Below are 17,520 nucleotides of genomic sequence, written 5' to 3'. Positions count from 1 at the left end.
AGCTCTGCTCACGACCTGATCCCGGTGGAAGCTGGGTTCAGGTAGCGGGCTCAAGGTTGACTCAGCCTTCCATCCTTCCGAGGTTGGTAAAATTAGTTCCCAGCTTGCTGGGGGGGAAGGCGTAGAGGACCGGGGAAGGCAAGCCTGCAGTGAAAACGTTGTGAAAGCAACATCACCCCAGAGTCGGAAACGACTGGTGCTTGCACAAGGGACTACCTTGACCCTTTTACACTTGGGGACGTTCAGTCTGGAGAAGAGGAGGTTGAGGGGGGGAGACAGGATTGCTCGCTATAAGTATTGGAAGGGCTGTCACTACTAAAAGGTCATTAACATTTTTAACCTATTGTCTAAAGACCCCTATGGCGCAGAGTGGTAAAGCTGCAGTCCTGCAGTCCAAGCTCTGCTCATGACCTGGGTTCAATCCCGGCGGAAGCTGGGTTCAGGTAGCTGGCTCCAGGTTGACTGGGGGGGAGGAGGGGGGGACAAGATTGCTCTCTATGAGTATTTGAAGGGCTGTCACCTAGAGGAACCGAGCCCCGTGATGCAGAGTGGTAAAGCTACAGTATTGCAGTCCAAGCTCTGCTCACGACCTGAGTTCGATCCCGGTGAAAGCTGGGTTTTCAGGTAGCCGGCTCGAGGTTGGCTCAGCCTTCCATCCTTCTGAGTTGGTAAAATGAGTCCCCAGCTTGCTGAGGGGAAAGCGTAGATGACTGAGGAAGGCAATGGCAAACCACCCTGTAAAAAGTCTGCCGTGAAAATGATGAGAAAGCAATGTCACCCCACAGTCAGAAACGACTGGTGCTTGCACAGGGGACCTTTCCTTTGAAGAGCCCCATGGTGCAGAGTGGTAAAGTTGCAGTACTGCAGTATGAACTCTCTGCTCACGACCTGAGTTTGATCCCGGCGGAAGCAGGGTTCAGGTAGCCGGCTCAAGGTTGACTCAGCCTTCCATCCTTCCGAGGTTGGTAAAATGAGTCCCCAGCTTGCTGGGGGAAAAGGATAGATGACTGGGGAAGGCAATGGCAAACCACCCCGTAAAAAGTCTGCCGTGGAAATGTCATGAAAGCAACATCATCCCAGAGTTGGAAATGACTGGTGGTTGAACAGGGGACTGCCTTGACCTTTTAAAAGTAAATGTAGGATCCTTATCACTGAGCAAAAGAGCCAGAGTGCGGGAAGGCGGATGGTGGATTATAGGTATAATATAATCATCCTTTATATTCTAAAAAAGCCCCAAACCCTGCATTCAAGCAGGGAATGGAAGATGAAGAAGAAGATGATGAAGAAGATATTGGATTTATATCCCGCCCTCCACTCCGAAGAGTCTATGAGCAACTCACAATCTCCTTTACCTTCCTCCCCCACAACAGACACCCTGTGAGGTGGGTGGGGCTGGATAGGGCTCTCACAGCAGCTGCCCTTTCAAGGACAACCTCTCCCAGAGCTATGGCTGACCCAAGGCCATGCTAGCAGGTGCAAGTGGAGGAGTGGAGAATCCAACCCGGTTCTCCCAGATGAGAGCGATGGCTGACCCAAAGCCATTCCAGCAGCTGCAAGTGGAGGAGTGGAGAATCCAACCCGGTTCTCCCAGATAAGAGAGCTCTGGCTGACCCAAGGCCATTCCAGCAGCTGCAAGTGGAGGAGTGGGTAATCCAACCCGGGTTCTCCCAGATAAGAGAGCTATGGCTGACCCAAGGCCATTCCAGCAGCTGCAAGTGGAGGAGTGGGGAATCCAACCCGGTTCTCCCAGATAAGAGAGCTCTGGCTGGCTGACCCAAGGCCATTCCAGCAGATGCAAGTGGATGAGTGAGGAATCAAACCCAGTTCTCCCAGATAAGAGTCCCACACACTTCACCACTACACCAAACTGGCTCTGGAAGGATGTAGCTATTCTATTAAGGCCACGAGGGGAGATCCTGTCAGAATACGGGCCTATTCAAAAATCTTCCCTGAAAGACCATTGTAGGTGAAATATTTAATTTTGCAAAAGGCAAAAGATAGGGGTGAGCAAACTCTGAGTTTTCAGGATCAGACCACTATGACCGATTTCTAGGACATGCTTTTTCATCAGAGAAAATGCTTTGGATTTGCCTGTCTCAAAACTATCAATCATCGATATTCCAGCTACCATCAGGGTTTTCATCCAAGTTGATTTGTGAGTGTCTCGATTTAGGGCAGCTAACAAACATCTCTGGCACAGAGCTGTCTTAATCTCAGCTTGAAGGCACAAAGCCATGGGCTGGTTTCCGAGGCAATCTGTCCAAAGTCTGTCTGAAATATGCTGTTAGACACACAGCAGGGAATATTTAGTACTTCCCTTAAAAACTGGGCTAAGGGCTGATCAATGTTATTGGAGATAGTTTTAACCTAAATAGCTGAGCCATAAAGAAGAAGAAGAAGAAGAAGAAGAAGAAGAAGAAGAAGAAGAAGAAGAAGAAGAAGAAGAAGAAGAAGAAGAAGAAGAAGAAGAAGAAGAAGAAGAAGAAGAAGAAGAAGAAGAAGAAGAAGAAGAAGAAGAAGAAGAAGAAGAAGAAGAAGAAGAAGAAGAAGAAGAAGAAGAAGAAGAAGAAGACGACGACCGCAGATTTATACCCCTCTGACTAAGAGTCTCAGAGCTGCTTACAATCTCCTTTATCTCCTTCTCCCACAACAGACACCCTGTGAGGTGGGTGGGGCTGAGAGAGCTCTCTCAGAAGCTGCCCTTTCAAGGACAGAGTCCCAGAGTGGCCTATAGTGTCCTATATCTCCTCCCCCCACAACAGACACCCTGTGAGGGGGGTGGGGCTGAGAGAGCTCTCCCAGAAGCTGCCCTTTCAAGGACAGAGTCTCAGAGCGGCCTACTATCTCCTTTCCCTTCCTCCCCCACAAGAGACACCCTGTGAGATAGGTGGGGCTGAGAGAGCTCTGACAGAAGCCGCCCTTTCAAGGGTAGCTCTGCGAGAGCTATGGCTGACCCAAGCCATGCTAGCAGGTGCAAGTGGAGGAGTGGGGAATCAAACCCGGTTCTCCCAGATAAGAGCCCACACACTTAACCACTACACTAAGCTGGCTCTGTATGAGGGGAACGACTTTTAGATCAAACGTTTCCATTGCTCCAGGAATATACTTCCCCCGCCTTATTATGGAAGAATCTATTTCTGGTTTAGCTTTCTTACGCGCTGTTCTAAGTTGAGGGATCCAAGACAGATCTGCTGAAAAGAGAAATCCCAAATAGGAAAAAGTCACTTTAGGCCCCCAACGGGGAGAAAGGCAGGGAAGAAATGTAGTAGATGAATTAATTACATTATGAGGTTGATTTGCTAATGGCTTGCCTTTAAAACAAAGCCAGAGGCACGCATGAAGCAGAAGTGCCAAACACAGGTCAGGTTATCAGATCCCCAGGGAGGGACTCACCCCCTGCCCCGAAGCCCTCTCCAGACAACCCCTCCAGGGTGGCCTGCGTGGGCATTCTCTGGTCCATGCCAACTGGCATCAGGCCCCACTGCTGCAGAATGCCACCCCCACAGCAAGAGTGCATGCTGGAACGGAAGAGAAAGGTGCACGCCCCAACAGGCTTCCTCGGGAGGTGGTGGGCTCTCCTTCGTTTCAACAGAGGCTAGATGGCCATCTGACAGCAAAGAAGGGTTTGTAGAATCTTTCGGGCTCAAGTGCCGTGTTCTACTGGAGAAAGTTTTTCTTCCAGACGTTTCGTTCTCAGCTGCGGAGAACATCCTCAGTGGCGTTGCAGCCGGAGCAGGCGCTCTGACCTTCTTGGCTGCTGTGCATTGAGTGAGGCCAGGGCTGCTGGAGAGCTGCTATTTCTAGGCTGGAGGGGGTGTGGTGAGAGGGCAATTGGTTTGTGAATGTACCCATTGTTTGGTGGGGCTTCCTGGAAGGGTGGTGATAAGGAAACTGGCTGTGGAATGTGACCATTGTTCTGTGTTCTCCAGCAGAACACGGCACTTGAGCCCGAAAGATTCTACAAACCCTAGTGATGATGCCAGCCGTGAAAACCTGAAATCTTTGATAAGATCCTGTGAATTTGGGGGGAGGTGTTTGTGAGTTTCCTGCGTTGTGCAGGGGGTTGGACTAGATGACCCTGGAAGTCCTTTCCAAGTCTATGATTCTATCCCTGGGATTTCAGAAGCACGAATGCAACCCACCCTAGGCAGACCACTGCCCCTTTTTTTGGAGAGCACCTTGCAACTGGAAAAGATGACTCGCTCCCCGCCTCCACATCTACTCAAGCCGTATGAGCCTCCTTTTTGCAGATGGGCCACCCGGTGAGTCAGCAGCAGAGGCAGCTCTCCCTCTGCACACCAAACCACTTTCTTGCAGCGCAATAAACCTGACGTCCGCCACTAGGTGTGCGCGCACACCAACACACACACACACACACCCAGCTTGCTACACCTCCAAACCTCTGTGACGGGTGGGGAGCGAGTGCGGCTTCCCCTTTCATGCCCACGAGTTTGACCCCCTTCCTCTCAGGCTGGCAGCTCTGAGTTCTCATGGACAATTCACATGAAAGGTTCTCTCAGAACAGAAGAAAGCCCCCTTCTTCCTGTACTGGATTTCAGAACCAGGCACCCCTTGTGAAGCAGCCAATACTGGCAGCTGCGGCTCCAGCAATTGCTCCCCTCTTGGGTGCCACTTCCTAGACCATGCTTGGCACCAGGGCATTTTCTGTAGCAAGAACTCCTTTGCCTCTTAGGCCACACACCCCTGATGTAGCCAATCCTCCAAGAGCTTCCAGTAGGCCCTGTACTGAGAGCAGGAACTCCTTTGCATATTAGGCCACACACCCCTGATGTAGCCAATCCTCCAAGAGCTTCCAGTAGGCCCTGTACTGAGAGCAGGAACTCCTTTGCATATTGGGCCACACACCCCTGATGTAGCAAATCCTCCAAGAGCTTACGGGGCTCTTAATACAGGGCCTACTGTAAGCTCCAGGAGGATTGGCTACATCAGGGGTGTGTGGCCAAAGATGCGAAGGAGTACCTGCTACAAAAAAAACCCATTATTTTTATTTATTTCATTTATACGCAAGGCTTTTTTGTAGGAGGAACTCCTTTGCAAGGCAACACACCCCTGATGTAGCCAATCCTCCAAGAGCCCTCTAAATTCTTGGAGGACTGGCTACATCAGGGATGTGTGGCCTAGTATGGAAAGGAGTTCCTGCTCTCAGTACAGAGCCTACTGGAAGCTCTTGGAGGATTGGCTACATCAGGGGTGTGTAGCCTAAGGTGCAAAGGAGTTTCTGCTCTCAGTACAGGGCCTACTGGAAGCTCTTGGTGGTCTGGCTACATTAGGGGGTGTGGCCTAGTATGCAAAGGAGTTTCTGCTCTCAGTACAGGGCCTACTTTAAGCTCTTGGAGGATTGGCTACATCAGGGATGTGTGGCCTAAGGTGCAAAGGAGTTTCTGCTCTCAGTACAGGGCCTACTGGAAGCTCTTGGAGGTCTGGCTACATCAGGGGGGTGTGGCCTAAGAGGCAAAGGAGTTCCTGCTACAAAAAAAGCTCGCTTAACATTAAGCTGCTATGGGCTTACTTGGGCACCAGCCGCTCTTCCCCTGGGCAGAATCACAGTACCTTTTGTCCAGCGAGTTAATACACCACTTAGCTCTGGGCAGTTCTACAACAGAGGAAGCAGCCCTCCTGAAAGGCTCTCTCCTTCCTGCAGCCCCCTCCTCCTCCTCCTCCGTTGCACCCGAGACCAGCGTTCCCTCTAACTAAGCTGAGTGAGTGTGAGCTAGCTAGCTCACAGTTCTTTAGCCTCTGGCTCACACATTTTTGTCTTAACGCATGGAAAATGGTCCCAGAGCAAACTAATTTATGCAGCAGCTCCCAACTTTGATGCCAGCAGCTCCCAACTTTAATGCTGGCAGCTCACAAAGTAGAATTTCTGCTAACAAGACTCCACAGCTTAGAGGGAACGCTGCCCGAGACCCGACTCTTTCCCTAGCTGCAAGAAGGGAATCCCCGCATCTGCCACAAGGGAGCCGAGATGGACCGAACGGTGCAGCCCTGGGTGCTGCAAAAAACTCCGGCCGGCCCTTAACATTTGCTCCCACGGTGCACAGACATGGGGGAAAGAGCCCCATCCGGCCCCCACAAGGCACTCATGGTCAGCCAGATCTGCAGGTGGGAAATTGTAACCTGTCAGCTCTGCACCAGAGAGACAGAGCGGCAACACTTCCCTGCTCCTCCTACACAAACTTCGCCAGAAGCCGCTGCCAGAGAGCCGGCTATGATTAGCGCCCACAGGAAGAGGACGTCCGCATCCACTTATAGATCCAAGATCTATATCAAGCCTGACCCTTCTTGAAAGCACAACAGAACTCGGGAGGAGGTGGGGGGTGAGGAGAGGACTGAAGATTTTAGATTAACGCGGCCAGGGCTTTTTTTTATAGCAGGGACTCCTTTGCATATTAGGCCACACTTCCCTGATGTAGCCAATCCTCCAAGAGCTTACAGGGGTCTTCTTACAGGGCCTACTGCTAGCTCCAAGAGGATTGACTACATCAGGGGGTGTGGCCTAAGATGCAAAGGAGCTCCTGTTACAAAAAAAACCAGAGTGGTAAAGCTGCAGTACTGCAGTCGGAGCCCTCTGCTCGCGACCTGAGTTCGATTCCAGCAGAAGCTGGTTCAGGTAGCCAGCTCCAGGTTGACTCAGCCTTCCATCCTTCTGAGGTCAGTCAAATGAGTCCCCAGCTTGCTGGGGGGGGGAAGTGTAGATGTCTGGGGAAGGCAATGGCAAACCACCCCGTAGAAAATCTGCCATGAAAACGTTGTGAAAGCAACGACACCCCAGAGTCGAAAACGACTGGTGCTTGCACAGGGGGACTACCTTGACCTTTTTATAACTGAAATAAATAAAAATAATGGGGCCTTTTTGGGTAGCAGGAACTCCTTTGCATATTAGGTCACTTATGCAGCCAATCCTCCTGGAGCTTACAGTAGTACTAAGAGCCCTGTAAGCTCCAAAAGGATTGGCTACATCAAGGGTGTGGCCTAAGATGCAAAGGAGTTCCTGCTACAAAAAAAGCCTGGGGTATAACTGAAATAAATAAAAACGATGAGGCTTTTTTTGTAGCAGGAACTCCTTCGCATCTTAGGCCACACACCCCTGATGCAGCCAATCCTCTTGGAGCTTACAGTAGGCCCTGTATGAAGAGCTCTGTAAACTCTTGGAGGATTGGTTTATAATCTCCTTCCCTCCCTCTCCCCACAACAGACACCCTGTGAGGTAGCTGCCTGCCTGAGAACACAATATGGAGCATCTGATTCAAAGGTCTGATTCAGTATACAGCAGCTTCATGTGGAGTGGGGGAGGCCATGGCTCAGTGGAAGAGCCTCTGCTAGGCATGCAGAAGGTTCTGGGTTCAATCCCCGCCATCCCCAATTAAAAGGAGCAGGTGATGTGAAAGACCTTGGCCTGAGACCCGGAAAAACCACTGTGAAGAAGAAGAATTGCATATTTATACCCCACCTTTCTCTCTGAATCAGAGACTCAGAGCGGCTTACAGTCTCCTTTATCTGCTTCCCCCAAAGCAGACACCGTGTAAGGTGGGTGGGGCTGAGAGAGCTCTCACAGCGGCTGCCCTTTCAAGGACAGCTCTGTGAGAGCTACAGCTGACCCAAGGCCATTCCGGCAGGTGCAAGTGGAATCAAACCCGGTTCTCCCAGATAAGAGTCCGCTCACTTAACCACTACGGCTGACCCAAGGCCATTCCAGCAGGTGCAAGTGGAGGAGTGGGGAATCAAACCCGGTTCTCCCAGATAAGAGTCCGCTCACTTAACCACTATGGCTGACCCAAGGCCATTCCGGCAGGTGCAAGTGGAGGAGTGGGGAATCAAACCCGGTTCTCCCAGATAAGAGTCCGCTCACTTAACCACTATGGCTGACCCAAGGCCATTCCGGCAGGTGCAAGTGGAGGAGTGGGGAATCAAACCCGGTTCTCCCAGATAAGAGTCCGCTCGCTTAACCACTACGGCTGACCCAAGGCCATTCCAGCAGGTGCAAGTGGAGGAGTGGGGAATCAAACCCGGTTCTCCCAGATAAGAGTCCGCTCACTTAACCACTATGGCTGACCCAAGGCCATTCCGGCAGGTGCAAGTGGAGGAGTGGGGAATCAAACCCGGTTCTCCCAGATAAGAGTCCGCTCACTTAACCACTATGGCTGACCCAAGGCCATTCCGGCAGGTGCAAGTGGAGGAGTGGGGAATCAAACCCGGTTTTCCCAGATAAGAGTCCGCTCACTTAACCACTATGGCTGACCCAAGGCCATTCCGGCAGGTGCAAGTGGAGGAGTGGGGAATCAAACCCGGTTCTCCCAGATAAGAGTCCGCTCACTTAACCACTACATAAAACTGGTTCACTACATCACTACACCAATAACTGGCCCAGGGTCTGATTCATTCATGCAACCACATCCTGGGGTGAAGTTATTTCCCCATATGTAACCACACTACACAGTCCAAATGGCATGCCCCAAGTGGACATCCTTGCAATGGACCAGAAGAGTCCATTCTTGCTTCTCCACCACCATCTGCCTTAGAAGACCACACAAAGTCAGGCCGGCTTCGGCACAAGTCCAGACACAGAGTCTGGAGTTGTCTTCAAGCACCGCTTTGGCTTTTGAAAGATCCTCAGCCGCTTCTGGCTGGAGCCTGTGACTTTATCATTACAACACTCAAGGTGCATTTAGGGATTATATAAATCATAGCAGCCGCAAGCAAGGTGTCAAAAATAGCACCCAACCATTTCAGGCTGCCGCTGGAAAGCAGTCAAAAGCGGAGTCATTTTCAAAATAACACGGCAATTAGAGTGCCATTTTACCCGTCAGGAGGAGGCAATGGGCTTAATATACCGTTCCGAGATGCAAGCTCGTCAGCGTTGAGCGCCCCAGATCTGGCATTCCGCATCCCAGCCTGTTGTTATAATTCCCCCACCCTCCCTTTTAGGTTAAAAAAAAAAGACACATTGGAACTCCTTGATCTGTTTGAAACAAACTTCTTCCTTTCCCAATATCAGGCTGGACCCCTTGTTGACGGAGAGGTTGATGGAGGACAACCGACAGCGAGAGATTCCATAAAACCAAAACCATTCCAAATGATGAAAAAACTTTCCGCTGAAAGACAACCTTATTTTCTTAGAAACTATACTTAAAGGTCCTGGCTGCACCAAAGCCAGAAGCTAACATTTTGGAAAACAAAGAAGCTAACTAATAAATCTGCACAGGAATTTCTCACATATTTCACTTGCATAGTTTATTTAAGTGAAATCTCTCTCTCTCTCTCTGACGCAGAGGAAGTCTACAAAAGGGGTCTCCAACTTCTAAGAACCTGTGGGCACATTTGAAATTCTGACACTGGGAGGTGGGTGCAGCCACAAAATGGCCACAGCAGAAAGTCACAGAATGCCTGGGCTTATAACCAGGGCTTTTTTTTGGTAGCAGGAACACCTTTGCATATTAGGCCACACCCCTCAGATGTAGCCAATCCTCCACAAGCTTACAGGGCTCTTAGTACAGAAGAAGATATTGGATTTATATCCCACCCTCCACTCCCAAGAGTCTCAGAGCGGCTCACAATCTCCTTTACCTTCCTCCCCACAACAGACACCCTGTGAGGTGGATGGGGCTGAGAGGGCTCTCACAGCATTTGCCCTTTCAAGGTAAACCTCTGCCAGGGCTATGGCTGACCCAAGGCCATGCTAGCAGGTGTAAGTGGAGGAGTGGGGAATCAAACCCGGTTCTCCCAGATAAGAGTCCGCACACTTAACCACTACACCAAACTGGCTCTCCAGGGCCTGCTGTAAGTTCCAGGAGGATTGGCTGCATCAGGGGTGTGTGGCCTAAGAGGCGAAGAAGTTCCTGCTACAAAAAGAGCCGTGTTTATAGCCCTAACAATAACGCTTCGACATTGCAGGCAGAAGATTTGTTTAATAGGATGCACGGCCAATCAGATGCCCTGCTGAGCAAAAGGCATGCCCAATTTTTAAAAGCAGTTGGTGGGTGTCATTGTAGACCCCTGGCCTAGAATCACAGAGTTGGAAGGGACCTCCAGGGTCATTTAGTCCAACTCCCTACACAACACAGGGACTTCAAAATACCACACACACACATACACACACGCATACGGAGTGACCCCTGCTCCACACTCAGAAAATGGCCAAAAAAAAAAACCCTCCAGGATCCATGGCCAAACTGGCCTAGAGAAAAACAGCTGGCTGATCCCAAAGTGTTGAACAGCATTTCTCTGGGTGCGTAAGAAGGGGAAACTAAGCCCTGATGCAACCTTTCCTGCCCTCCTTCTCATGATCTGCCTAAGTTCACAGAATCAACATTGCTGTCAGCTGGCCAACACAGGAACAACCTCCAGCATAGCCTCAGCATACTGACTCAGATACTTTCGCAAAACATCTGGCTCTCCTCGGCCATCTTACAGCCTTCTCTTGGTTACCTGGAGTCCAACGGTGTCCTCGGTCCACTTCCCAGTCCTCCCTGTGAAGTGAGGAGGGAGACGCTCTGGGCCCGTAACCTGCTCCTTCAAATTCTCTTTCGACATCCCTCCTGCGGCCTCCCCGGGGGGATGCATCAGAGTCCTGGATTCGGGGGTCACGGGTGGCCAACGGTGACTGGTTACCCTCCCGCGGCAGCCTATGATAGCCTGAGTTTGGTGAGCTGCTCGTACCATCCCTCCGTTCCCGACGCCTGTCCTCCCTGCCGGGTGGTCTCAGAGACTTCTCCGAGCTGGGTGAGTGGCTCTCGAGATGTTCACGACGTCTCCTGCCACGTTCCTCAGCTTCCCAGTCCAGGAGGAGAGGGGGCGATCGTTGGGGCCTCTCCCGGCTTCGTGGCTGCCTCTCGTGCCTCCCCCTGCTGCCCCGTGGAGCTCGATCCTCCTCCTCATCCAGACCAAGGGAGGCTGAGCCCCACGCTCTCTCCTGGCTGCCTGCCTTTCTTTCCCTGTATTCTCTGCTTCCACTGTGGCTACGGCCGACATCTTCATCTTCTTCCACATCCTGAGGAGGTCTGCGAGGTTTGTCTCGGTAGCCTGGCTTCCTGTCCCGCCTCTCTCTGTTGCGCCTTTGGCCATCTCTGGCTGTGGTCACTTCCGAAGAGCTCCCCAGGACCTCCAAGTCGAGGCCCTCTGACACAAGAGGAGGCCCCCTCCGGTGGTCCCGGGGCTGCTGGGGTGGCCGAGGCCTAGCTGGCTCAGAGGCCTGCTCCCTCGGGCAACCTCTTATTCCCTCTGAGTGACAAATGGAGGAGACAAACAATAAGGGGTGGGGGAGTTAGTGACACATGCAAATGGGGGAGAGAGCCTGACTTGACGGTGTGCAATTTGAGGGGTGGGGGTGGAGGCACAGCCACAAAGAAGGGAGACTGGAAAAAGACAGGACAGGCAGGCAAGGAGACTGCAGGCAGTTGGTGGGAAACTGCAGAGCCAAGGAAGACACCAGAGGGGGCACACGGGCCTCTGGACTGACACCACCAAGCAGGTGGACATAAGAACGTCAGAAGAGGCCTGCTGCATCAGACCAGTGAGGGTCCATCTAGTCCAGCCTCTTGTCTCACACAGGAGCCAACCACTTCCTCTAGAGGGCCAACAACAGGGCAGAGAGGCTGAGGCCTTCCCCTGAGAAGAACGTCAGGAGAGCCCTGCTGGGTCAGACTAGTGAAGGTCCTTCCAGTCCAGCCTCCTGCCTCACACAGTGGCCAACCAGTTTCCCTGGAGGGCCAACAACAGGGCAGAGAGGCTGAGGCCTTCCCCTGAGAAGAACATCAGAAGAGCCCTGCTGGGTCAGACCAGTGAGGGTCCTTCCAGTCCAGCCTCCTGCCTCACACAGTGGCCAACCAGTTCCTCTGGAGGGCCAACCACAGGGCAGAGAGGCCAAGGCCTTCCCCTGAGAGGAATATCTGAAGAACCCTGCTGGATCAGACCAGGGAGGGTCCATCCAGTCCAGCCTCCTGTCTCACACAGTGGCCAGCCAGTTCCTCTGGAGGGCCAACAACAGGGCAGAGAGGCCAAGGTCTTCCCCTGAGAAGAACATCAGAAGAGCCCTGCTGGATCAGACCAGTGAGGATCCATCTAGTCCAGCCTCCTGTCTCACACAGGGGCCAACCAGTTCCTCTGGAGGGCCAACAAAAGGGCAGAGAGGCCTCTGTGTGAGACAGGATACTGGACCCGATGGATCCTCACTGGTCTGATCCAGCAAGGCTCTTCTGGTGTTCTCATGAATCACTGGTTGTTTTAATGGGTCAGTCTTCAAGAGCAAATGCAAGGTTACTCAGGCATGCGGGGGAAGCGGAAGAACATAGGCCAGAAACCCACTAGAAATTTCTACACAAGGCATTAAAACGCATGGGGGAAACAGTCGTCAAGCCACATGCCAGAGCAGAAGGACTGAAGCATCTTCTGTCCAGGCTTGAAGAGCTGCTCTCCTCCTTAAGCTATCAAATCCCACCCAACTTATGGAGACCCCTCATGGGGTTTTCCAAGGCAAGAGATAAACAGAGGCTGCATAGCAACCCCTACCTTGCGGGGCCACAGAAAACAATTCTACACCTTCCTCTATAGGACAGCCCTTCAAGTACTTGAAGATGGTGATCTTATCACCTGTCAGCCGCCTCCTCTTCAGGCTAAACATCCCCAGCTCATAGAATCATAGAGTTGGAAGGGATCTCCAGGGTCATCTAGTGCAACCCCCTGCACAATGCAGGAAACTCACAAATACCTCCCCCTAAATTCACAGGATCTCCATTGCTGTCAGAGGGCCATCTAGCCTCTGTTGAAAAACCTCCAAGGAAGGAGAGCCCACCACCTCCAGAGGAGGAAGCCTGTTCCACTGAGGAACCGCTTTAACGGTCAGGAAGTTCTTCCTGATGTTGAGCCGGAAACTCTTCTGATTTAATTTCAACCCACTGGTTCTGGTCGTACCTTCCGGGGCCACAGAAAACAATTCCACACCATCCTCTGTAGGACAGCCCTTCAAGTACTTCAAGATGGTGATCATATTGGCCCATAAAAGGTGACAAATTTGGCCTAGAGAGGTCCAGACCAGTGTTCCCCCTAAGCTGAATTAGTGTGAGCTAGCTCAGTTTTCTAGCCACCAGCTCACACATTTTTGTCTCAGCTCAGATAAAACGGCCCCAGCGCAAACTGACTGATGCAGTAGAGCTCACAACATTAATGCTAGTAGCTCATGATGTAGAGTTTTTGCACACAAGAAATCACAGCTTAGAGGAGCTACTGGTCCAGACCTGGTTGGATCTCAAAGATTTCAGGTTTTCACGGCTGGTAACATCATTAGGGTTTGTAGAATCTTTCGGGCTCAAGTGCCGTGTTCTACTGGAGAAAGTTTTCCTTCCAGACGTTTCATTCTCAGCTGCGGAGAACATCCTCAGTGGCGTTGCAGCCGGAGCAGGCGCTCTGACCTTCTAGAAATAGCAGCTCTCCAGCAGCCCTGGCCCCACTCAACGCACAGCAGCCAAGAAGGTCAGAGCGCCTGCTCCGGCTGCAACGCCACTGAGGATGTTCTCCGCAGCTGAGAACAAAACGTCTGGAAGGAAAACTTTCTCCAGTAGAACACGGCACTTGAGCCCGAAAGATTCTACAAACCCTAACGGGTTGGATCTGATTCCACAGAAGGCAGCCTTCGTGGGAGATGGGCTTGTGCAGGCACACATTTCACTGCCATGTGACTTTTTCAGGTAAATCTCCTGCGGTCTGCGGCTACTTGTTAATTCAGCTCTGGAAAGCTGGAAGCAGGACAGCTACGCTTCACCCTTCACCTTGTTGGGAAAAGTGACAACAAAGCAGACAATCAGGAAGCCAGAAGGGACCTCAAAAGCCACCCGCTACTTCTCCGCCACCCGCAAGCTGAAGAGGAAGAATACAGAACCAAAGAGATGCGTGCCAAAGAAACCACCACCAGCAGCTGCAACTTCAAAGAAATATCCCAACGTCATTAGTCATGAAAGTCCCTGAGATTGGAACTCATCTCATCCCAAAGTGATCCCAGACAAGAAACGGAGATTCAGCCTGCAATTTCCAGTCTCATGAAATAATCTCGCCAAAGACGACAGCGGACGGTGATTGGAAATGCATTTCAGCAAGCGTTGCATCCGGCGTCTTGTGAGCTTCTGGGCCCCTGCTGCGCACCTGTGCTGCCCTGCGGACCGCCTCCAGAACACTGCAGTTCATGTCCTGTTGCACCACCACCAAGTAGCCCCCGCTGCTCTGGCAGCCCGCGGAAGCAAACTGGCAATTTCTGCACCACTGACTAGCATCTGTTGCCACTTCGCCCACCACCACATTATGCGCTCTAAAGCAAGCCTACCGCCAGCAATGCAGCTTCCATGAGCCATGAGATACATACACCACTCACACTCAAAACACTCAGGAAAGAAAGAAGCAGCAGCTTAGCAAGAGCCCCGCCCCACCCAAGCGCTGGAACCCAGCACCCAGTCCCCTGTACACCCCAGAGGCAGCCTTCGACAGTCGCACAGTGAATCCGTTTCAAGGTCCTGATATTAACCTTCAAAGCCCTATATGACCTAGGACCTATCCATCTGCGGGACCACCTTGCCCACATGTTCCCCAGAGAGCACTTCGATCAAGGGCTCAAAATCTTCTGGTTGTCCCTAGGCTAAAAGAGGCCAGGCTAAATTCCACCAGAGCAAGAGCCTTCTCGGTGGCGGCCCCGATAATCTGGAACTCCCTCCCAGAAGCCATCAGGGCCCTGCGGGGCCTATTGCAATTCCACAGGGCCTGCAAGACTGAATTGTTTCAAATGGCACATGACATCTCAATGGGAGAGGGTTGCCCCCTGACCTCGATCTATCTCGCATTAGTACCAACTGCCTAAGATACGACCGCTTCGGAGAAAGGAAAATACTATATGATCCTGCCTTAATAGAAGTAGTACTATTGTGGATTTTATCTGACTGTTTTAGAAGAAGAAGATGATGATATTAGATTTATATCCTGCCCTCCACTCCGAAGAGTCTCAGAGCGGCTCACAATTTCTTTTACCTTCCTCCCCCACAACAGACATCCTGTGAGGTGAGTGGGGCTGAGAGAGCTCTCCCAGAAGCTGCCCTTTCAAGGACAGAGTCTCAGAGCAGCCTACAATCTCCTTTTCCTTCCTCCCCCACAACAGACACCCTGTGAGGTGGGTGGGACTGGAGAGGGCTCTCCCAGCAGCTGCCCTTTCAAGGACAACCTCTACCAGAGCTATGGCTGACCCAAGGCCATTCCAGCAGGTGCAAGTGGAGGAGTGGGGAATCAAACCCGGTTCTCCCAGATAAGAGAGCTCTGGCTGACCCAAGGCCATTGCAGCAGGTGCAAGTGGAGGAGTGGGGAATCAAACCCGGTTCTCCCAGATAAGAGAGCTCTGGCTGACCCAAGGCCATTCCAGCAGGTGCAAGTGGAGGAGTGGGGAATCAAACCCGGTTCTCCCAGATAAGAGAGCTCTGGCTGACCCAAGGCCATTCCAGCAGGTGAAAGGGGAGGAGTGGGGAATCAAACCCGGTTCTCCCAGATAAGAGAGCTCTGGCTGATCCAAGGCCATTCCAGCAGCTGCAAGTGGAGGAGTGGGGAATCAAACCCGGTTCTCCCAGATAAGAGAGCTCTGGCTGACCCAAGGCCATTGCAGCAGCAGCAAATGGAGGAGTGGGGAATCAAACCCGGTTATCCCAGATAAGAGAGCTCTGGCTGACCCAAGGCCATTCCAGCAGCTGCAAGTGGAGGAGTGGGGAATCCAACCCAGTTCTCCCATATAAGAGTCCACACACTTAACCACTATGGCTGACCCAAGGCCATTCCAGCAGCTGCAAGTGGAGGAGTGGGGAATCCAACCCGGTTCTCCCAGATAAGAGAGCTCTGGCTGACCCAAGGCCCTTCCAGCAGCTGCAAGTGGAGGAGTGGGGAATCAAACCTGGTTCTCCCAGATAAGAGTCCGCACACTTAACCACTATGGCTGACCCAAGGCCATTCCAGCAGCTGCAAGTGGAGGAGTGGGGAATCCAACCCGGTTCTCCCAGATAAGAGAGCTCTGGCTGACCCAAGGCCATTCTAGCAGCTGCAAGTGGAGGAGTGGGGAATCAAATTTGGTTCTCCCAGATAAGAGAGCTCTGGCTGACCCAAGGCCATTCCAGCAGCTGCAAGTGGAGGAGTGGGGAATCAAACCCAGTTCTCCCAGATAAGAGTCCGCACACTTAACCACTACACCAAACTGGCTCTTTACTGTTTGAGCATTGTTTCGCTTATGTTGTTAGCTGCCTTGCATCTTTGTAGAATGGGCGGGATATAAATCTAACGTAATAGATAAATTCTGAAAACTGCCCCAACTGCTCAGTTTGATGTAGTGGTTAAGTGCGCAGACTCTTATCTGGGAGAACCGGGGTTGATTCCCCACTCCTCCACTTGCACCTGCTAAGATGGCCTTGGGTCAGCCAGAGCTTTCATAGAAGCTGTCCTTGAGACTTCCGGGGTTGGTACTTGCTTTCAGCTGCTAGGACATTATATGCACTGTTGTGGAAGCGAGAAAAAATACCAGAGAAATGGGATTGGATTGTAAAAGTTATGACATGGAGTGAAATGGACAAATTAACAAGAATTTTAAGAGACTATGATTTAGAAGTTTTTAAGATGGAGTGGAAAAAGTTCAGAAGATATGTAGAAAAAGAGTGGAAAATAAAAGGACATTGGACAATTTTTGATAATGATTAAGTCTTAGAAAAAAGGAGAATATTAATTTTTGTTTTTATTAGTTAAGTGTACTTTTAAACATTAGTACTTTAAGTAAATAACACCGGCGGGGGTCAAGTAACGGGGGGAGGGGTGGGTAGAAAGTAATATATGGGATAGATAAAAGAAGTTATTAATGATGCAAGAAATATAATTTGTCACCATATGTTACCAAATAAAAATTGTTTTAATCCCTTAGAAGCTGTCCTTGAAAGGGCAGCTGCTGTAAAAGCACTCTCAGCCCCACCTACCTCACAGGGTGTTTGTTATGGGAGGGGAGGTAGAGGAGATTGTGACCGCTCTGAGATTCAGAGTATACGGTGGGATATAAATCCAAAATCTTCTTCTTCAGAGGTCCGGCACAACAGCCAGCGGAAGAGAACGGCCCAGGGAACTTGGTGTCAGAAGGCTGCACTCCTCCTGCTACCCAGATTGTGCAGTTCAGGACTTTGGGGCCTGAAATTAGACTGCAAAAACAAAGGGACCCCCCCCCACCCTTCTTCCATGGCAGGCTTTATGCCTCTTGGGGTGCATTATTACCTCTGCTGTCTTGATAGTAACCGTCTTCGTAAGGGCTGCGCCTCAAAGGCTCTGCAGATGGGGGCGGCTTCTTCCTCCTCTTTTCTTCCTGGAGTTCCTTCTGCTGGAGAATCCGTGCAATATCCTTCAGAAAGAAAAGAGGAAACAGAGAGCTGGAGACTAAGTCCTATGAGGAAAGGCTGAAGGAGCTGGGCCTGTTTAGCCTAGAGAGGCGGCGGCTGAGAGGTGATATGATTGCCA

At 51.4% G+C, this 17,520-nt stretch overlaps 1 protein-coding gene across 1 annotated transcript in view; it reads right to left on the bottom strand.

Annotated features, from left to right (window-relative positions):
• CCDC50 (coiled-coil domain containing 50) overlaps window positions 1–17,520 on the bottom strand; it is a 42,769-nt gene that overhangs the window by 17,567 nt on the left and 7,682 nt on the right. The window contains exon 4 of the mRNA XM_060240939.1: window positions 17,281–17,404. Coding sequence (XP_060096922.1) covers window positions 17,281–17,404 — 124 coding nt within the window. The remainder of the gene's footprint in view (window positions 1–17,280; window positions 17,405–17,520) is intronic.

The sequence above is a fragment of the Heteronotia binoei genome, chromosome 6, assembly GCF_032191835.1.
Source record: "Heteronotia binoei isolate CCM8104 ecotype False Entrance Well chromosome 6, APGP_CSIRO_Hbin_v1, whole genome shotgun sequence".
Taxonomy (NCBI): Eukaryota; Metazoa; Chordata; class Lepidosauria; order Squamata; family Gekkonidae; genus Heteronotia; species Heteronotia binoei.
Note: the sequence above shows the minus strand (reverse complement) of the source record. Positions and strands in the feature narration are given on the sequence as shown.